The following is a 21,401-nucleotide window of genomic DNA, read 5'->3' as shown; positions in this document are numbered from 1 at the left end:
ATTAGTTCCATTTTCCCTGTGAGGAGCTGAGACCCAGGGAGGTGAGGTGTGTGTGCAGCTGCTGAGAGGACAGCGGGGCTGAAGCTCTCTCCACGGCCAGAGCTGCAGTGGCGGGAGGAGGGAAACCCTGTGCTTCAGTCGCACACCTGGTCCCAAGTCACTGAGGCTCCTGTGCTCTGGGAAGCTGGGGCAGGCGGGCTCCACGCTGCTTGCTCCACAGGGCTCTGTGCGCAGCATCCCGGCAGCCTGGGTCATGGCAGCTGGGGACGCAAGGAGAAGAACCGTCCACGCTGAGCCCTCCAGTGATGGAGACAACTTCTCAGAACCCCACTGATCTCCCCAGAGTAGACCGAAGTTCTGTTGGTCATTTCCAATCTAAGTCCAAACCCAAGACCTTTGAGGATACGAAGGTGTCAATGCAGAGGACGTGTGGGCAGCTCAGTCCAGCTCGGTCCACGTACATTTGCTGAGCCCGGTGTGTGGCCTGTCCTCAGGTCTCTGTGGCTCCCCCATGACGTGCTGGTGAGAGGGGCTCCAGGAAGGGGCCGCAGGGGCTGCCTTCATGTCAGCCTCGGGCCTGGCGTCTCAGGACTCTGGTTCCTCCCAGGAGCAGCTGCCCCTTGTCCTGAGGCAGGCGGGCCTAGACCCTTGCAGTCCTAGCAGAAGGCTGGACTCCTCTTCCAGAGTCTTCCATCCGATCTGCCATTAACGCTTATGTACCTTGTAAGAGAATCCACGGTGGATATCTGGGCTCTGATGCAGGCACCAGGGGGAGGGGACAGTTTTAGGGCCCAGAGATGTTCAGTGACAAGGTGACTGTGGGGGAGACCAAGGTCTGCCTGCTGTCCCCCTATTGCAGGGCAAAGGCACAGCACGTGCAAGGGCACAGAGGCATGCGGTGTGTCTCCCTGGGGAGCTGGGGTGATTCTGGATGCCTGAAGGGAAAACTGGACTGGGGCAGCCCTGGGAAGAGCCCTCCAGAGACTGGGGATGCAGCTGGAGGGTGCCAGTCACTAGGCAAACTGTTGGCAGCAGCGAGGCACTAGCAGGCTTGCTCGGGCCCTCTGTGCCTCAAGGCTGGCGCTGCGGATGAGGGGTCATGGTCTCTGCCCTCCAGGAGTGTCCGTGGCGGGGTGGGTGAGGGGTGTTGAGGGATGCCAGGTAAATAGAGGCTGTGCTATGCTGCTCCACACGTTCCACACCTGTGTCCCTGTCCCTGATGAGAGGGGTGCTGGGGCCAGGCCTCGTGCCCCTGATCGTGCACTGGTGGATGACCTGCTCACTCGGGAGCGGTGCTGGTGTGTGCTCTGGGGCTGCGCCTCCTCCCACCATGGGCCGATGACAAACAGTGTGCTCCTCCTGTCACACAGCACAGATCTGAGGCATTTGGTGGCTGACTGGGTGTGTGTGCTGGTGCGAGGGTGGGTGGCTAAGGATGAAGTCCAGGATTGGGCTTGGCCCTCAGCGTTCAGAAGGTCACAAAGCCATGGGTGTGGCTGCAGAGAGCCCGGGGGTTGTGGAGCCAGGCCTGGAGCTGGTGTCCCCTCGCAGGGCACAGACCAGGGCTCGAACCACACCCTGCCCGGCCCCCAACAGGTACTGGAACTCCTTGAGGAACTTGGTGGTGTCTCTGCTCAACTCCATGAAGTCCATCATCAGCCTCCTCTTCCTGCTCTTCCTGTTCATCGTGGTCTTTGCTCTGCTGGGGATGCAGCTGTTTGGGGGACAGTAAGTGGACCCAGAAGGGGGGAGTCCAGCGCTGGTGCCCACCAGGAGGCAGAGCTCGGAGCACCGTCCCTCTCCGAAAGCCCTCGGGGGTGGGTGGTGCTGAGGAAGCAGCCCGTCACAGCCCCATTGTGGCCCCATCCTGGCCCACTCGCAGCCCCTCTGCGGCCCACCCACTCACAGCCCATCGCAGCCCCATTGCGGCCCCATCATGACCCACTCGCAGCCCCTCTGCGGCCCACCCACTCACAGCCCATCACAGCCCCATTGCAGCCCCATCCTGGCCCACTCGCAGCCCCTCTGCGGCCCACCCACTCACAGCCCATTGCAGCCCCATTGCAGCCCCATCGTGACCCACTCGCGGCCCACCCAGTCACAGCCCATCGCAGCCCCATTGCGGCCCCATCATGACCCTCTCGCGGCCCACCCAGTCACAGCCCATCGCAGCCCCATTGCGGCCCCATTGTGGCCCACTCGCGGCCCACCCAGTCACAGCCCATCGCAGCCCCATTGCGGCCCCATTGTGGCCCACTCGCAGCCCACCCACTCGCAGCCCATCGCAGCCCATCTGCTGCCCGCAGCGAGCACATGTGTGCTCCACGCATGCTCCCGCAGTCTCCCTGCTCCCCTGGGGCCACCTCTGCCCAAAGTTGCTCGTTTTCCTCAGGTTCAACTTTAAAGATGAGACTCCGACAACCAACTTTGACACCTTCCCTGCTGCCATCCTCACCGTCTTCCAGGTAGGGCTCCCAGCTGGCTCACTCCCAGCTGCCCCTGCAGTCCCCGGACAGTGGGCAGTTCACACAGAACCTCCCATGACCCAGAAGAGAAGCACAGGAGCCTCCCGTGTGCGTGTGCAGGGCTCCCGGGAGCCTGGCCAGGATGGCGAGGGAAGCTGGATGCTGTGACACTGTCCTGAGGAGCAAGGGCTGCTTCCTGGGGACCCAAGTGTCCAGCAGCCACTGGGCTTCAGCCACCAGTTTCTCTCTCGGCCCCCGGGACCTGGAATCACTTTGTCTTTTGAGAGTGAAAAGACAAAGCACTCCTTAAACTTCTCCCTCTAGTGTGTCAGGCTCCAGGGGCCCCTCAGTTCTCCTTCGTGTCTAGAAACCTGCCCACGACAGCTCCTTGGGACGCTGAGGCTGTGGGCCCGTCTTCTGTAGGACGGGGCCTGTCGGTGCGGGCAGCCTCTGCCCTCTGGAGGGCTTCCTCTTCCAGATGCTCTTGGTCGAGCACCTTCCCTGTTCACGGGGCTGTGGCTCCCAAGTGCCGCCCATGACTGGCCTCGCTGACAAGATAATGCTGTGCATTCCTGTCCTGTGAAACCCACTTGGATCCCGTGTCTGAGAACAAGTACCACGATGACTCTTAGGGAGGCCTGACAGGCCGTGTGTGCCCCCAGCTAGGGGCTCAGCTTAAGCCCCTGGACTTGGGGGCTGCCGACCCTACCCCTGACCCAAGCTGGAGCCCACGACACGTGTGAGAACCGGGACCTTTGGGCCCCTGCTCTCAAAGGGAGGGAGACTTTCTAACGACTGTTCAAACCAAGCCAGATGATTGGGTCAAGGAGCATTTGCTCCGAATGACATGTGCCCACAGCCCTCCGTGACTGTCCCTTCTCACGTCTTCGCACTCCCTCCCTGTGTCACTGGGCTGCAGCCCTGTGGCCCTTCGGCTCCCGGTCACAGCCGTGCTCTGAGCCCATCAGGACCTTCCTCCTTCTTGTCCCTTCCTCCTCTCTGGCCTCAACTGGAGTCACTCTGTGTCATTCACCCCCGATTCCTTAAGTGTGGGGGTGCCTGTAGCCTCCTCTGTTCTCCCTTTCCCTGACGGACGCCTTGAAAGCTTTGGCTTGCTCACACACCCGTGACTTCCAAAATTTGTTCTCCCAAATGTTTTGAGCACGTCGTGGGAGACAGTCTTTGGGGACGAATGTGAGTGGCTTCCAAGCTGGGGGCCTCCAGCAGAGGGCGGCCACAGCCTTTCCTGGTGACCGTGGCCTGCTCAGTGATGGGACGCGTCTTCTTCCCCTGGGGTCATGGGATCAGGGTCACCCAGGAGGGCCTTGAATTCCCGGCAGGAGAAATGGGGAGGAGCGTGTTCCAAGCAAAGCCATGAGAATGGTGAGGGCAGACCGGGTGGCAAGCGTGCAGGTGTGCGGTGCGGGGCTCTAGGGCTGGCGGGGCCGGGGTGGGTGGCCCCACGTGACAAGACGAGATGCTTCCCCAGCGGAAATCCTCCCAGGGGTTCCCAAGCAGGGAGGTGAGTGACTGAGGGGCAGAGGCTGCTGCGTTGTGTTTGTTCCAGGGAAGGGCCTGAGCACGGCGAGGGCTCAAGAGGAGGTCGGAGTTAGGAGAAGCGGCGTTTTCTTCCGCGCAGATGATGCTGTGCTTTGACCTTAGGTCCCCTCTGCTCTGAACACAGCAATAAGATAACAAATACACTTAGAAATTAAAAGGACCTAGCCAAGCAAAAGCCACAATCTCTGTGGACTAGAAGTGGAACAGAAGCCCGCAGGGGTGACAGACGGCAGAGGCAGGCACCGGGCACGGTCTGGGTGGCGGCGTGTGGGGCCTTGAGCGCCACGGGTGTCAGCAGCGTGCACCGTGAGTGCTGGGTGGGGGGCCTGCGGCCCCTGGAAGGAGGCTGAGAAGAGCCAAGGGCTGTCATGGCTGGAGGAGGCCGAGAAGGTTGCAAGGGCAGGACCGGGGCAGACGGCTGACCAGGCTAGGCCTGCGATTCCCCCGGGATGACCCTGAACCGGGAGCCTGAGGTCCCGGGGGGGAGTGGGGGCAGGGAGGGCATGTGAAGAGGGAGAAGACACTTCGACTTTGCCCTGGTGACGCTGTAACTAAAACACAGTGAAAAGTGACACGCAGAAGAGGACTGACAACATCCCCGGTCAGAGGTGAGGTCGCTCCTGAAGGGGAGGAGGTGACAGCACAAATGCAGGTGGCTTCACGGCCTCAAAGGGGTCAAGGGAGAACCCATAAAAACACCGTATTATGAGAAAAGGCACCCAAGAGAGGCAAGCTGGAAGACGGGGCGGGCTGAGCCAGCTGCGCCGTGCAGGCCAAGCCACGGGACACGCTGCCGAGAAGGTGGGCGCAGGCCAGGATGGGTGTCTCAGAGGTGCCGTGCAGAAGTGTGACGCCAGTGTCCTCCCAGAACGAGTCCTAGAGATGCGCACTCAGAGGGCCGAGCAGGAGGAGCAGGAATAACCTCCAGACCTAGACACACTGGGATAAAGAGAGAATCTTAAAAGCCACCCTAGAAAGAAAGATTTCCTATGAAGGAATGGCACGAACTCTGACGACAGACTTCTCACGAGCCACACATGCCAGAAGGTCATGGAAAAGTAACTCTGACATATGGGTGCACACTTAATGTCAGCCTAGAGTTCTGCGTCCAGAGCTGCGACTCTGGCGTGAGAGTGGAACTGGAGGCACTTTCAGGTGTAAGTAACACGCCGAGTCACCAGTCCTCAGATCACGGCCGAAAGCACTGGACACACTCGTATGTCTAGTAAAGTGGATGATTTAGAAGAAAAAATACATCAAATTAACATAAGTTAAAAATACATTAAGTAGAAAAGTTGAACCACTTCAGAAAGTGAATAATTAAAAATATCCTACCGAAGCCCCCAAATTCAGATAGTTTTATAAGTGAATCCCATTAAATATTTAAGAAGTTATTATAATTTTATACAGACTACTTCAGAGAATATAAAATGGAAAGCTCCACACTCATTTTATGAGGCTAAAATAGCCTTGATATGAAAAACTAAATAAGACCAATATCAAAAGAAAAAGAGATTATTATCACAAAGGCAAAAAAAATCCAAACATCCAGAGGCAAATAATCATTAATCAAATCTAGATATATTGTACTTAAAAGCTATCTTTGTAATGAACTAGAATTTCTCCTAGAAATGCAAGATAAATTTTATTTTTTTTAAAAAGATGACCAGTGAGGGGATCTTAACCCTTGACTTGGTGTTGTCAGCACCACACTCTCCCAGTGAGCCACGGGCCGGCCCTAAAATGCAAAATAATTTAACATTACAAAATGTATTAGTGTAGTTCATCATATTAACAGATTAAGGAAGAAAAAGCCCTGTGCGATCAGAGCATCTGAAGTCTAGCAAAAGCACAGCAGCCAGAAGCGTGAGGAGAGAGGGCACGAGGCTGGCAGTGCCCGCTGCTGAACCGGGGCTGTGAGCGCGTCGGGCTCGTCGCACTTTCTGCTGTGTGTCTGTTTGAAATGTTCATATCAAGTATTTTTTCTGAAAAATCATATGAAAGCCTGACACTCCTTCCAAATAAGAACTCTTAGCAGACTATGCTAATGTCAGTGGTCTTAGCGCAGTAGAAGAAGTGAAATAAAAATCCTTAGGATTGACAAAGAAGAAAGAACAATGTCGTTATTCACAGATGAAGTATTTCTATACGTAGAAAGCCCAAGTGCTGTCATTGCAGATGGTGTGGGACAATTTGGCTATCAGAAAAAGATGAAATTGGATGTGTGAAAAAGAAACCTCAAATTTTAGAAGAACGTACACGAGCGTATTGTCATTAACTGAAGGCAGGGAAAGCCTTCTTAAAGAAGACATAAAAAGCACAGATCATAAAGGAAACAATGGACAAATCTGATTATGTTGAAAATTTCTGTGCATCAGAAGACATTCTAAAAAGATAAAAAAACAAGTCACAGATAGACTGGGAGCAAACATTTCCAGTGTCAGCAAGTAACCAGCAAAGGGTTAGTGTCCAGAATGCATCATAAACTTCCACAAATCAAAAAGAACAGACAAATAAAGTACTAGGAAAGGGCAAAGGCTACGAGCAAGTAACTCACAAGAAGGGAAACGGCAGATGAAAACACCTGAGGAGCCGTGGCCAGCTCCGCTGCGGTCAAGGCAGCGCGGACCAAACCCCCATGTGGCCTCCTCCCCACCTGCCAGCTGAGCCAAAGTGAAGTCTGATAGCACCGAGTTTTAGAATGCGGAGAAACGAAGACTCCTTTCCACTGCTGGGTTGGTAGAACCACTTTGGAGAGAATTTCATAAACCCCTGTCCACTAGAATTTGCACGTGAGCGGTGTCTGTGCTAAGTGTATGCTCTGGAAAGTGTTTCGCCCAAGTGCACAAAGAGGCGCGTGTGAGGCCATCCCAGCAACCTTATTTGTAGCCACAAAAATGGGAGATCACCTGAGTGTTCATCACCAGGGGACTGGACTTAAAAAGTGTGTTGTGCTTGTACAGCAGGGAAAGTGGACGGCCTAGAACTAAATGTATAAACCTGGATGAGTTCCACAAACACAGTGTTGAGGGAAAAAAAGCGATTTTCAGAATAATACATAGCATGTGACACTATTTGACTAAGGATGACAAACATGCAAAACTCTCTATATAGTTTGTATATACACGCAGTCCAAGTATAGCAGCTTGCACGGAATGATAAACACCAAATGTAGGACACTGTTTGGGTGGTGGTGGTGGGAGTTAGGGAGAGAGATGAGACGGGAGTTCTAGTCGAGGAACTTCAGTGACTTTGAAGTTTGGTTTCTTAAGCTGGGTGATGGGTGCACAGAGGTTTGTTAAATTATTCATCGTATCTTTCTGAATGTTTAAAATATTACATAATCTTTGAAAAAGGGATACAAAGGGATAAACTAAGTCAACCTTGGCCAAAAGAAAGCTGGTGTAGTAATAGTAATATCGTCCAAAATAGAAGTTAAAGTAAAAAACAGACTAATGAGAATAAAGCAGCTCGTTACATAGTGAGAAGAGAAGTCTCCACCCAGAAGACCCTGTAATCCTGAACCCGCATGACCCAACGTGGCCTCAGATCACGTCAGACACAAACTGACGGAATTACAAGGAGAAATAAAAACTTCAGCGTCTTATAAGAGATTTACAACATCTCTGTCAATCTGAAGGATGAAGCTGACAGAAGATTAGGATGTGAAAGAGTCCATGAACACAATACACAAGCCCATCGACATACAGAACCACACCCGACAGGCGGTGAATAGAATATTCATTATTTGGGGCATGTAGAACATTCACTGAAATCGAGCATTTGTTACATCACCCAGGAAATTCCTACGAATATTAAACAATTGCTATCCTACAGAGCAAATTCTTGGTACATTAAATAAATAGACACTGTTAATAGAAAGTCATTTAAAATCTTCCCCATATTTATAAGTCGAAGGTTTGGGTTAAAGAGGAAATCACAGAGAACGTCACAAAATATTTGGAACTGAGAAACAGTAACAAAAGTTAACAGGATGAAGCTGAAGTAATACTTAGAGGAAAATCTATCACTTAAATGCTGTTATCAAAACAAAAGAAGGGCCGACCCCGTGGCTCACTCGGGAGAGCGCGGCACTGGGAGCGCCGAGGCTGCAGGTTCGGATCCTATATATGGACGGCCGGTGCGCTCACTGGCTGAGTGTGGTGTGGGCGACGCCAAGCCGAGGGTTGCGATCCCCTTACCGGTCACAAAAAAAACCCCCACAAAAAAACCTAAAAATAAACAAGTAATCATCTTAGGAATCTAGGAAAAAATAATAAAGGAAAATTGAGAGCAGAAAATGATGGTAAGAGAAGACATTTGTGAAACAGAAAACTAAATCGCCGAAATAACAATACCATAAAAAGCTAGTTCTTGAGAAGACTAATGAAGTAGATAATTTTATAGCAAGACTAACAAAGAAAAAAAAAAAAGCACAAGTAAAAAATATAACCCCAAAGGGAGTCATAACTGTAGAAAAATGAGATACCTTTTAAAATCCCAGAAGAATATTATGGTAACTTTATGCTAATAGATTTGAAAACTTAGATGAAATATGCATTTTATTTGAAAACATAAATTACTTAAATTGGCTCAAGAAGAAATGTAAACACCTGGACGTTTCCTAACCATTGAAAGCAATTGGGTGGAGGGTCAGAGCTCTCTTCCTGTCTTCCTGCCCCTGCCTGGGCCCAGTCGGTTGTAAGGTGAGTCTCACCAAGCCTTCAGGGAACAGATAACATGTCACTCAAGGCATTTCACAGACGGTGAGAGAGCATTTCATGAGGCTGGTACCACCTCGTCACCAAAGCAGCGCAAGGAGAACGTGAGACAAGCAAAGAGCAGCCCAAACTGCGAGCTCCTGAGGCAGCCTCTGTGTCGCCCACCGGCAGCCCTGAGCGCTGCATGTCGCCTGACACTGCAGGACTTGCTCAGCGGAAGGAGGTCCCGATAATCCAAAATAAAATATTCAAAAATCAAATCCAACTGTGTAATGAAAAAATAGAACCTCACAGCTAAACCGTGTCTATCCCAGTATTGCAGGAATTTGTTAACGTTAATTCCTTATCTCTATAGGTTAAAAAAGAAAAATAATCATGTCAATAGATGCAGAAAGATGAAACACTGAATAAAAGTCAACTTTCATTCATGGTAAAAGCATCATACTAAGAACTGATAGGACTTTTAAAAAGAAAAACCTGATCTACCAAAAATTCATAGCCAGGGTGGGTGATGGCCAGTGCGCACGGGTTTTGTTCTGAAGGGAAGAGAATGCTTTAAAACTGGGGTAATGGCGGCACATATTTGCGAATATACTAAAAACCATTCAATTATATACTTTAAGTGGGTGAATTATGTATGTGATTTATATCTCAGTAAAGCTGTTATTTAGAAGAGACTATAGCAAGTATAACAGGTAACAGTAAAAGATGACAAGTATTATTAAAGGAAAAACAAGGATGCCCAGTATTTAGGCATTGAAAGCCAACGGAATAAGATAGAAAGAAGTAGAAAGACTGGAAAGGAATAGAAAAAATTGTCATTATTTGCAAATGATGTGATGACTTACACAGAAAATCCAAGAGACTCTACTAGAAATAATAGAATTCACTAGTGTTGCTGGACGTATGATCAGTGTTCAAAGTACAGCGTTTCCATATAACAACATCATTCAACTAGAAAGTTCAATTAAAAAGGAGGGTCTCACTCACGGTAGTAACAAGAGCTGTCAGGCAGCCAGAAATGCATCTAACGGTAGGCAAGACCTCTGTGGGAGAAATGACAGAATGTTTATTAAAGAGCTGAGTACACAGAGAGATGTATTTATAAATGGGAAACCTTAAAATGGTAAAGGTATCCGTTCTCCCAAATTTAATTTATGAATTAAATGCAATCCTGATCTAAATTCCGACAGGCCAGCTTTCGAAATTCAGCATATTGATTACGTGGAAGAGTCAGTATCTAAAAATTGCCAGGACAATTCAGGAAAGAGAGACCTGCCCCACCAAATATCAAGACTTTTTATAAAGCTCCAGTAAGAACAGACTGGAGAGCCCAGAAACGTGCCCAAGCAAATATATGAAATTGGCTATGTGAGAAAGATGGCATTCTAAATTAATGGGGGAAAGACGGATTATTCAAAAATCTGGGAAAATTGGCTTTCCATATGAAAAATAAATTAGATTGTCATCTCCATGCATACACAGAACTCCAGTTGGATTAGAAATCTAAATGTGAAAAATCAAACTTAAAAACAGTTCAAAGAAAATGTCTTTATGCCCTTGCGATGGAGAGAAATTTCTTAAACAAGGTGCAAAAAGTAGAAACCATAGAGGAAAAGACTGATAAATTTGACTGCATTAAACTTCCTTATAATACAAAAATAAGTTAAAAGCAAATGGACTAAAAGAAGGTGTTTCCAATGGGTATTACAGACAGAGGATTCGTACATACAGGAATACATGAGGAAGTCTCATGAGTCAGTGGGAAAGGAGGAGTCATTGGAAATAGGGACCAGGTTGTTGGGAGCAGGGCACAGAGAGATGGAAGGGCCCCTGGCCAGGAGAGACGACGCTCAGCCTCATCCTCCTGCCCTCCACCCCTGCCCGACTGGAGCCATCAAAGCGTGGGACAACACCAAGTGTGGCGTGGGGACGTGGGGACACCCCTGCGCTGCTGGCGCAGGTATGATTTGGGATGCCACTCTGGAAACGTGACAACATTGAAGATGTGCACGGTCTACTGTCCAGCAGTCTCAGCTCTAGACAAACTCACGTGTGCACAAAGAGACGTGGGAGAGAGCAAAACCCTGGCAGCCTCTGAAAGTGCCTGTCAGGAGGAAAACTATGGAGGGGTTTACACGGATAAGTAGATGTTCCATGAGCCAACGTGGATGAACTTCAGAGACGCAAGACTGAATGGAAACGTCAGCTGAAGAATGACTTGTCACCACCCTGTGCGTGCTCAGCACACGTGCTGCATTGTCTGTGGACACGTGTGTGTGGAACGGTAGAGGCTCGGGTGGTCACGGGCAGTGCGACCCATGCAAATCGGACAGAATGTTAACTGTTTCCATTTTGGGTGGTGCGTACACGAGTGTCTTTTATTTTAGCCTCTTGTACTTCTCCAAAAGTCAAAGTGGAAAAGGGAGACGTGGGCTTCCTGATGGGCAGGGCTTTCATTCAGCCAGGTGTGAGGGTGACAGGAACCTGGAGGGTCAGAGGCCTGGCTGCTGCTGTGTGGCCTGGAGCAGCTGGCGCCCCAGCGCTGTGTCCTCCCCGGCCCCGCTGCACCTGCCCCTGCCGAGCTGGCCGTCTCCCCCAGCGCTGCTCACCTTCTGCTCAGAGCTCCCTTTCCACTCGTGGCTGGAAACCTAAGCATACTCTTCACTTAAGGCTGACCCAGCTCGGCAGCCATGTCCTTCTGGAAGGTTTCTGGAGGCCCCTGGGCCGCCACCCGTGGACTGCATGCGTGGCCCGGGCTGTGGCGTGCACCACGGGAGGGAAGGCTGCAGCTGCGGCGCTGCTGTCCCTGCAGATCCTGACCGGAGAGGACTGGAATGCAGTCATGTATCATGGCATCGAATCCCAGGGGGGTGTCAGCAAAGGCATGTTTTCATCCTTCTACTTCATTGTCCTGACGCTGTTTGGAAACTGTATCCTTCTGTGGGGCTGGGTGCAGGCGCGAGTGCCTGGCACTCTCTCGCGGTGGCCATCTCTCGGCCTCCTCCAGGAGCGCTGGATGTTTCAGCCACGAGCATGAGAGGCACCTTCTCAGAGTTAAGTCCGGATGGTGGAAGTTCTCGAGTGGCCCGAGCACGAGGGTCTGGAGGCTGCAGGGGCTCAGGGTGACAGAAGCATGAGCTGCATGTGGGGGGCCCAGAGGTGGGGGTGGGGGTGTGTGGCCAGCAGCGGGCTCAGGAAGGGCTGGGCGGCAGTCTTGGGATTTCGCAGGAAGATGGGGACGTCCGCATGGGTGCAGCAAGTTTTCTTTTTCACTTTGAGTTAATTCAGTAATTAAGTTTTGGCACTGGGCTTTACAAAATACTAATTTTTTTTTTTTTCCTGAAAATGTAGCCCTTGCAGAGAAATATCAGAGGCCTTCTGTGGGGATGACAGGTGGGCTTTACTTCGGGACCTCGTGTCAGAGGTGGGGCTGGGGCTGGGGGTAGCGCGGCAGCAGTGACAAGCTCAGCCTCGGGCAGGGGCCGTAACGGGAAAGGGTTGGGGTCCAGGAAAATCCAGAAGGGCTCATGGTGCAGGGTGGGCGAGGGCCCGGAGAAGCCCGGTGGGAGTGTGGGCGTATCTGGTTCTCAACTCACCCGGGCATCAGAGGCCCTGGAGGGCTGTTAGAGCCCGGAGCCCGCCCTGGCCCAACCTGTCGGAGGCCTGAGCGTGCATATTCTAACGGGCTCCAGGAGGGGCTGGCGCTGCTGGTCTGGACATGTCACTGAGAACCGCTGTGAGGAATGTCCTGCAGAGCCCAGCAGCAAGGGCTGAGCTGTTGTCCCACAGGCGACCTGCCTGCTCCACCTTCTCTCACGTGGCCCAGTTTCTCGTAGCGGCCACTTCACGCTGTCTATCCTCATGTCTCCGTCCATCGAGGACCTTCCGTACCTCAGGCATTGTCTCCCTTGGCTTTGGTCTCCCTCTTTCCTCTTCCCTCACACTGTCTCTCCTGGGCTGGCCCCAGCAGGGACTCGCCAGGTCTCAGCCCCATGTGCAGCCATGGAGGGGTCCTTCAGGTTGCAGCTTAGGTCCTGGATCCCAGGTGGGAGAATCCAACCTTCGCGGGAAACTGAGTGTGAGGCCTAGGAAGGGGGAATTGGGGGCTTGGGGGGCAACATTCGCTTTGGAGGTGGGTGTGCCTGGGGTTGACATGGCAGGCAATGAGGAAGTGCAGCCATGGCTGTCAGGGACGGAGGCTGCAGCGTTGGCCACAAACTGGACGGCTGGTGTCCAGAAGGCGTGCTGTGCCTGGGACAGCACTGATGCTTGTGTCAGCCTTCAGGCGTCCCCCTTGCCATCCAGTGCCACTCTGTCTGTGCTCATGTGTCCCTCTGGCTGGATTCCAAGGGGCATGGCCCTTAGTCCTGCTCTCTGGGCATGCAAAGGCCTCCAAGGATATCCATGGCTGTGGTTAGTGCCTGGAGGTGTCCTGCTTGGGGTCAGCCTGGCTTCAGGATCCTGTCCTGTGGGCTCTGCTGGGACCCTGAGCAGACTTGCCTATGAGGCAGTGCCGCGGTTACAGGCTCCTCTGAGTCCCAGGGAGGGGGCACCTGTCCTGCAGAGAGGGGCCTGACTTACCAGGGTCCTCGCTGTTGGACTCATACAGAGCCAGCTGCTACCTGGGCCTGGCAGAGGCCAAGCCACAGGGAGAGCAGCTGTAGCCTGGGCCGGGTGAATCCCCGGGCCTGCCTGAAAGGGGCTTAATTGCCTGGAGCACAGGGTTCCAACAAGGGCAACTCTGCCCCCGGAGGACATGTGGCAGCCTGAGACATTTTTGGATGTCAGAACTGAGCAGAGGGGCTGCTGGCATCGAGTGGACACAGGCCAGGGTTCTGTAGCCCGGGATGTCCACCGTGCCAGGGTGGGGAAGGGCAGAGTGAAGAGATAACCTCGGAGGGCCACCCTGGGCAAATGGGTCTGGCAGGAACAGCGCTGAGTCACGCCAGGAGGCCGGCCGTGTGGCAGGCGCAGGTCTGGAGATGCGCTGCTTGGCGGTGGGTTGAACTGACTGGAAAGGTGGCTTCCAGTCTAGGAGAGATCCTCTTGCAAGGAAGAGCTCAGTGACTCGGGTCAGTGACAGAGCCTGCACTGCACCGGGACCTGGATGGTGACTCACCCTCTGTGGCCTCGGTTTCCTCACTGGTAGAGGGTGTGGGGCTGCTGGGTGCGCAGCTGTGCTGCCTTCCGTGCTCTCGGCTTGCACGTGGTTCCTGTGGCTCTAGACGGGGAGCACATCATGGGAGAGGAGCCCAGGACTCCCTCTGGAAAAGGAAGGGGCAGGACAGCACTGGGCAGGTGTCTGTGAGCCTTGCCTCAGACCTGGGGCCCAGAGTGTGCCGGTCACGGCTGGTTTGTGTGTGTACGGCCTGTCTCAGGTGGCCTCTGCTCACAGGACACAGAAGGTGGTGGGCCCCATCCAGAGCCTGTGAGGTCTGGAGGTGTGTGTTGGGGCATGGTGGGGACAGAAGCAGGAGACTGTGCCTCTCTAGGAGGCGGAGGGAATGGATCCAACGGCCTCTGAGCTTTGGGCACAGAAAGTCTGCCCCGAGCAGCTGGGCTGTGGGAGTGGGTCATGTGGACGTCTGGGGAGGTTGGTGACGTGAGACTGAGTGGAGGAGGACTGGGCGGGGAGGTGGCAGTGAGCAGGGGCCAGGGTGAGAGAGGGCCCTGGAGGCTGGGCTGGGGGGCATCTGGGGATGACAGGGACCTGCGCGGTACCCAGGGAAGGAGACTGGGGGCTGGTCAGGATCTGGGGAGATGATGGTGTGGTGTAGTGTGGGGGCACGAGGGTTTCCTTCCTTAGCTGGAGCCAACCAGACACCCTGCTGAATGTCTTCCTGGCCATCGCCGTGGACAACCTCGCCAATGCCCAGGAGCTGACCAAGGTATGTGGGGACACTGCCTGCAGCCTGGGTGCAGGGAGGGGCTGGGGTCGGTCCATGTGGCTCTGGATGAAGTCACGGAATCACGAGGAGGGCCAGGTCCTGGGTTAGGGCCCCGTGTGACCAATGCCCAGGGGAGTGGACAGGCAGAGGTTGGGCTGCTCTCAGGTGTGTGGGGGATTGAGCTGAGGAAGCAGGACATGTGGGCAGGCCTGGGCAGCATGGCCTGGATGGGCAGGGTGGGGTGTGGGAGCAGGAGGCGCAGCCTGGAGAGCTGCGGCCGCAGGAGCGAGGGGCACGGGATGCATTGGTCAGTGCAGGTTGTGATGCAGGGGAGGTGACAGCAGGACATACCTCAGGTGCATGTCCTGCTCTGAAGACTCTGAAGGGCTGTGGGGGACACTACAGTGCTGCCCTCAGATGCTGGGCCTGGCTGGTGCCTGAGACGCAGCTGGTGGCCCTGTCTCAGCGAGTCTGTGCCACAGCAGGGCCGCTTCCTCTCTAGGCAGCACCCAGCAGGTGCCGCTCAATACTCGTCTCATCCCTGAGCCCAGAGGGGGACATGATGACACACGTCTCCCTCTGTGGTTTCCCCCTAGATGACACAGCCCTGTCCCTGGTCACCCTCACCCCACAGCCCTGGACACGGTGCGGCCAGGCCACCTGCTGTCTCAGCCTCAGCCTTGCCTTCTTACTCGAGCCCCAGCTCCTGGTGTGGAAGGCACTGCTGCCTGGCTCAGTGTGTACAATGTTGTCAGTGTCCCACGTGCATGCTCTGTGTGTCGGCACACACCTGCTCTGAGCAGGGTTGTCACGGTGCTTCTAACAGAGTGTAAGCTGTGCAGGTGTCCCTGCCCCAGCCCCCGCCAGCTCTGGGCAGGAGGGTGTGGCCCGTGCAGTGGCCTGCCACAGCCTGAGCCTCCTCGGCTTCTGCTCAGCCTCCTTTCTCCCATGTCCAGGCCTGGGCTGTGGCTGTCCCGGTGGGTCTAGGCTCCTCCCTAGCTCTGTCCTCAGCCTGGGCATGGACTGAGTCTCGCCATCCAGGAGTGGTCGGAGAATAGCCTGAGGCTGCGGCCAGGCTGGGGGACCCATGTGTACACAGAGCCATTCCTGGTGTTAGGATTTCTGGGACCGCGTGAACTTGAGGTGCTCAGTAGTGTTGGTGACCTGAGCACCAGCTGTCCCGGGGCAGGGGTGAACTTGAGCTCTGAAGTCCCCACTGTCTTTTCAGGTTCTGCTCTGAGTGAGGGTACAATGGGAAAAGTGTGTCCTCGGGGACCTGTCTGTGTACACACACCCTCAGTGCTTGCCCCTCTGGGGTAGCTGCCCTAATCTAGGAATTCCCTTGCCTTAGGAGCTGGGGCCACTGGAGGCCTGTCTGTGCGGCTATGGGTCATTCTCCGGGTTGTCCAGAGCTCCAGAGGGGAGGACTGGACTCTGTCCTCCTTCGTGCCCCCACGGATGTGTTACAGCATTGTTTACTTTCTGAAGTGGGAACACAGTCACGTCGACCCTGTTTGTAGACTTTGGGGGGCTCTAGAGCACTCCCTGGAGAGATCGGCCACATCCCCGCCTCAGAGGGCTGTAAACCAGGGTGGACCCAGCTCTCTGAGGAAGGGCCTGGGTGTGGCTGTTTTGTGGTAGATCCAGCTTTGCCTCCTCTCTGGGCCTGAAGCTTAAAGGCCTCTTCTCTAGGGTAAGGAATTTGCAGGCAGCTAACAGGGGATTTAGTTTTTGCCATTATCGTGCCCCTAAAAGCAGACTTAAGGACATTTTGGACAATGTTGGGAGCATCAGCTTGCCAGGGAACCAGGCGGGCCTGGGGTTGGGGTTTTTGAGGAAACTGGTGACCCCAGTAGTTGGATGGATGATGTGGGGTCTTAGCCTCTCATCTGGGGCTTGTGGACTTGACCTGGAGCTATTTATCTGGAACCCAGGAGCACAGAATGTTGGTTTTGCTTAGTGACTGGGGGTCAGGGCTGGGCAGAGGCTGGGCAGGGTGTCTGCACCCATGTCTGCTCGCATGTGCACATGTCTGGCCCGGTGGCAGACAGCCATGTGGAGCACAGGACCAGGCACTTCCAGGGGCCATCCAGGTGTGGGGGAGACAGGCAGGGGCTTCTCACAGTCACAGCTGGGGACAGGTGGACAGACCTGATCTGATGGGTCCAGGTAGAAATGCTCAAGATGGCGCATGGTCCCCCTGGACATACTCCTGGTGATAGCTCTTGAGGGCAGTGCTGGGCCAGGACCCAGCCACAAGGTGCAGGGCTCTGCCCCTTGCCCTTGCTCGTGGCTTTGCAGAGAGGCTGGCTTTGTTCAAGTGTGACAGGTGCTCCTGGGAGATGGGCTGGAGGCAGGGACAGATTTGCATTGTGATGGGTAAGTCGAGGTGTCACGGTACAAACAAGCAGAAGTGCCCAGGCAGTGGCTGGTGCTTGGGACAGGGTGCAGCATAGTTGTGGAGTCATCAGCATGTGAGCACCCTGGGAGGTGGCACCAGCGAGGGGTTCCGAGGCAGGAGCCTTGGGGACTGTCACCTTTGAGCTGTAGACATAGAAAGGGGGGGTCCTGAAGAGCGCCAGAGAGAGCTCGTGTGGACGGGGTGCTCAGCTGGGCCCAGGGTGGGCCATGCTCACGCAGGGACAGGCTGCCAGACCCACGGGACAGAGGGCGGGAGGGTCGTGGCCCCCAGCAGGAAGAGCTGACAGTGTCAGAGGGGCCACCGCACTCTGAGGGGAACTGGACGCTTCTGTTGTTCAAACAGGATGAAGAGGAGATGGAGGAAGCAGCCAATCAGAAGCTCGCTCTGCAGAAGGCCAAGGAGGTGGCTGAAGTCAGCCCCATGTCTGCTGCAAACATCTCCATTGCTGCGTAAGGCTCTTGGGAGCGGGTGGTGGGGTGGCCATGGGCTGCGGCAGAGGCTGTGGCTGGGCCTTCACCAGGGTCCCCCTTCCGGAGGCTTCCTCGGGGGCCCCTCCCCCAGAACTGCGAGGAGAGGATGGGGCTCCCCTGTTCTGCAGGAGCCGTGGAGCAGAGCTGCACCGCAGCTTTCTCCCAGTGTGAGCACGGCAGGGCACGGCCAGGCACAGCCCTCATGTTGTGCGTGGCATCGGCTCAGCCCTGGAGTTTACTCCCGGGGCCTCGGGGTGGTTCCAGGGCCCTTCCCTAGGAAAAACCTGTGAGTCAGTCAGGGTGAGAAGTCAATATGTTGATTTTACACACAGCTTTTCAGAAATGTTTTTTTGTGAGGCAAGAGATTCTAGGTGGTACCTCAGCAGCCCAAGAGACTTGATGCAGCTTCCAAAAACGTCTGTGCAAGTGTTCGGTGTTGGGACGGAGGTTGGGGAGCTTCTGTGATGAGAAAAGGTGGGGGGCCAGGCTCCCGTGGACAGGTGAGCCTCAGGCATGTGGAAGAAGCACGTTTGGAGGCGTTAGCGATCGCAGAGGTTGGGCAAAGTGCCCAGCCCAGGGCTAAAGGCTGCAGTGGGCAGGGGAAGGTCAGCCCCTGGGGAGGGAGGCAGGAGAGCCTGGCCCCTGGCCCGGTCACAGGGCGGACCACGAGAGAGCAGACACGCTCCCGTGCTCTCCGTGTCAGACCGAGCCTGGCTCGCTTCCCGCCTCCTGTCTCCTGTGCAGATGAGCGGGCCGCTGGCTGTGTAGGGCCCTCCCTTTCTGCAGGCACCGTGGCCATGGCAGTAGGCACAGCCGTGGCACATCTGTGCTGATGAGTGTGTCTGCACTGCTGAGCGTGTGTGTGTGCGTGCAGTGCACGCCTGTGTGTGAGCGCACGTGCCATGTGAGTGTGCACCCTTGTCGCGGTCATGTTCCTGCCTGGAGGTCACCAGAGAGATGGCACTTGTAGAGGACCTGTCTCTAAGCCAAGCAAAGGGTGCTGGTCTTTGGGGAAGAAGCAGCTAGAAGAGGTTCGGCCCCTTGGGGGACCCAGGCAGGGATGGGAGGGGCCTGCGGGGGCGGCATAAGGGATAAAGAAATGGGCAGAGCGGACATGAGTGGACACGGCAGTTGTCACTCAGACGGCTGTGGGAGGTTCCACGCTTAGCAGTTTAGGTGTCTCGATGTCTCAATGTCTGGCCAGTTAGTTATTCCGTCAGTGTGACTTGGTTTCTTGGTCCTGGAGTTGCCGTGACTCAGCTTCCCTCCCATGCCCTTCGCCGCGCTCTGCAGGCTGGTGGCAGGTGGTCTGCTGTAGGGGGGTGGTGGGTGAGCCCTCGTGGGCCTGGTGTTTCTGTTCAGCACTTGCCTTCTCTGCTGTTCCCGGAGGCTCCGTGGGGGTGTGTGGGAGGGTGTCCACTGCCATTTGGGCCTCACACCTCGGGGAAGAGGGTGCCGGGACCGTCAGCACAGCCACGGAGAGAGCTTCAGGATGCTCAGAAAGGAGGCCTGGCACTCTTCCTCCTCTGCCACCCTGTCCCTGTTTGGAGATGCTGCTTTGCAGGAACAAGGCTGTAGACTGGCTCCCCTGGGAACAGGGCACACAGGACAGCAGCCTCTGGCCTTAGCACCACATCGGTTCCTAAGTGGGAAAAGTACTTCCTTTCTCCTGGAGGATCCCCAGGTGTGTGCCTCCCGGCAGGTCCCAAGCAAGGTGTCAGTGCTGGCTGTGGCGCTGGCATCCTCAGGGGCTGGCTCTTCCGTGTCGCGGCCCTCACACTTGGGAAGGGGCGGCCGCCCAAGCCAGCCTGGGTGTGTCTAGGCCTCATCCCCTGTGTGTTCCCCTCTTGGGTTGGCGGCGGGTCCTGCAGGCCGTGCGTGGGGTGCAGGTTGCTATTCATCCTCTGGTGAGGCCTCAGCACACCTGTCGGGTGCGAACTCAGTCTGGCTTGACTGTAGGATGCCCTGTGGCAATCAGCCTCCCACGAGAATCAGTGCACGGGAGGACCCCATGCAGGAGGTGAGGCCAGGCCCCTGAGTGTGTGCAAGAGTGTGTGTGTGTGTGAATTGTGTGTGACTGTGTGTGTGTCTGTGTGCGTGTGAGTGTGGCTATATGTGATAGTGTGTGCTTGTACACGTGTGACTGAGTGTGTGTGTGTGAATTTGTGTGTGTGTGTCTATATGTGATGGTGAGTGAGTGTGTACTTGTACACGCGCGTGTGTGCATGTGAGTGTATATGTGTGTGCGTGTGAGCGTGTGTGCGAGTGTGCGCATGTGAGTGTGAGCATGTGTAAAGTGTGCGAGTGTGTGCGTGTGTGTAAGAGTGTGAGTGTGTGTATGTGAATGTGTGTGTGTGTTGTATGTGAATGTGTGTGACTGTGTACGTGTGTGTATGTGTGTGTGTGTATGTGTGAGTGTGTATGTGTATGTGTGAGAGTGTGTGTGATTGAGTGTATGTGTGAGAGTGTGTGTACATGAGTGTGTGTGTGAATGTGTGTGAGTGTGTGTGCATTTGCCTGCCTGGGTCATGCTGAGACCTCTGAGGGCCGAGAGCTGTCTGTCTGTCATCTGTCCCCCCACCCCCCCGTTTCCTGTTCTCCTGGTGGGCTGGGTGACAGTGAGGCCTCTGAGTGCCCCTCGCCTGCCCTGCTGCACACAGCCGCGCATGCGGTCTGTGGAACAGAGCACTGCTGAGGTGCTGCGTGTGCACCGTGTGCATAGAGGACATGTGGTGTCTTTGGCATGTGGGAGGCTCTTGGTGTGCTCTGCTAGCTTGACACCATGGTGCTGGAATCCCACCTCAGAGGGGCAGCCCTCATCCCTGGGAGGTCGGTTGAGGTGGTGAGTGTCTTGGCCTCAGGTGACAGCTACCTCAGGCTCCCAGGAGGCGGGGAAGCTGAGCTTAGCCTCGTCCTCCTGGTTTTCTCTGCTGTGTCACCCTGTCCTCACCCGGACTTCTGAAGGCTGGCCGCACCCTTGCTCACACGCACACACGCCTGTTTCCACCCAGGGCCTGTGGGCAGCTGAGCTGCTCTGAGCTCCTCACAAATGTACAGAGACCCTGGCCTTGAGGAGGAGGAGCTGGAAGCTCACCTGGCCCTGCCCTGCGGGGAGTTAATGGAAAGGGACAAGCTGTAAAGGGAGCTCTGGTTTCTTTCTCATGGTTTTGTAAAAAGCTTCTGGAACGTCACATAGACATATCTGGACACCCAAAGGGGGTGTGGGTTGGTGATGTAACCCGATTTGCCCCTGCAGGGGTCATGGTGAGCTGTAAGCACCTGGGTTAGAGCTGAGGGGCTGGGGTGGGCTGTGGGTGGTGTGGGGACCAGGTGCTCCCCAGGAAGTCAGGTGGGTCAGGCAGCAGCGCAGGCCAGGGCACTGCCTCCTGTGTTGGCCGGCTCTGCTCCACTTGAGGGCCAGGAGGCAGCATGGTCAGCCCTTCCAGCAGCAGTGTGCGCTGAGCTGTGGCAGGTGCGCCCCGAGATAAAGGCCCCCATCCTCCAGCCACTCTGGGGTGCACTGTGTCCACTTTAGCGTCACTTCTCTGCATGTGGAATTGGCTCTCAACCTCTCTTTTGCCCCAGGGTCTCAGCCAGTGCCTGTCTGGTGGGTGCGTCCTGGCCTCCTGCCCAGATGCACACTGCAGCCCGCGCCTACACTGACGCAGCTCACGGGTGCCGCCAGTGTCTCTCAGGACTTTCTCTCTGTTTTTCTCACTTCTGTTTTATTCTGTTTTTTGCATGTGCAGTTTTGTAAAGCAAACTCGAGGTACTGTATCTCGCAACTCATCTGTCTCCAGCATAAACTCACCGTGAGTCGCTCTGCTACAATATTCCACCCATGGCTTCATGATAACTACATGCAGACACCT

General features: G+C 54.9%; 1 protein-coding gene across 2 annotated transcripts in view; it reads left to right on the top strand.

The window, feature by feature from the left end:
- The window catches only part of CACNA1B (calcium voltage-gated channel subunit alpha1 B), a 195,330-nt gene that overhangs the window by 91,400 nt on the left and 82,529 nt on the right, over positions 1-21,401 (top strand). For both annotated transcript variants that reach the window (XM_063081919.1, XM_063081920.1), the window contains exons 14-18: positions 1,597-1,728; positions 2,393-2,465; positions 11,562-11,679; positions 14,570-14,637; positions 17,402-17,508. In XM_063081919.1, the coding sequence (XP_062937989.1) occupies positions 1,597-1,728; positions 2,393-2,465; positions 11,562-11,679; positions 14,570-14,637; positions 17,402-17,508 (498 nt within the window). The remainder of the gene's footprint in view (positions 1-1,596; positions 1,729-2,392; positions 2,466-11,561; positions 11,680-14,569; positions 14,638-17,401; positions 17,509-21,401) is intronic.

The sequence above is a fragment of the Cynocephalus volans genome, chromosome 17, assembly GCF_027409185.1.
Source record: "Cynocephalus volans isolate mCynVol1 chromosome 17, mCynVol1.pri, whole genome shotgun sequence".
In the NCBI taxonomy this organism is placed as follows: Eukaryota; Metazoa; Chordata; class Mammalia; order Dermoptera; family Cynocephalidae; genus Cynocephalus; species Cynocephalus volans.
This window is presented reverse-complemented; position numbering and strand designations above follow the sequence as displayed.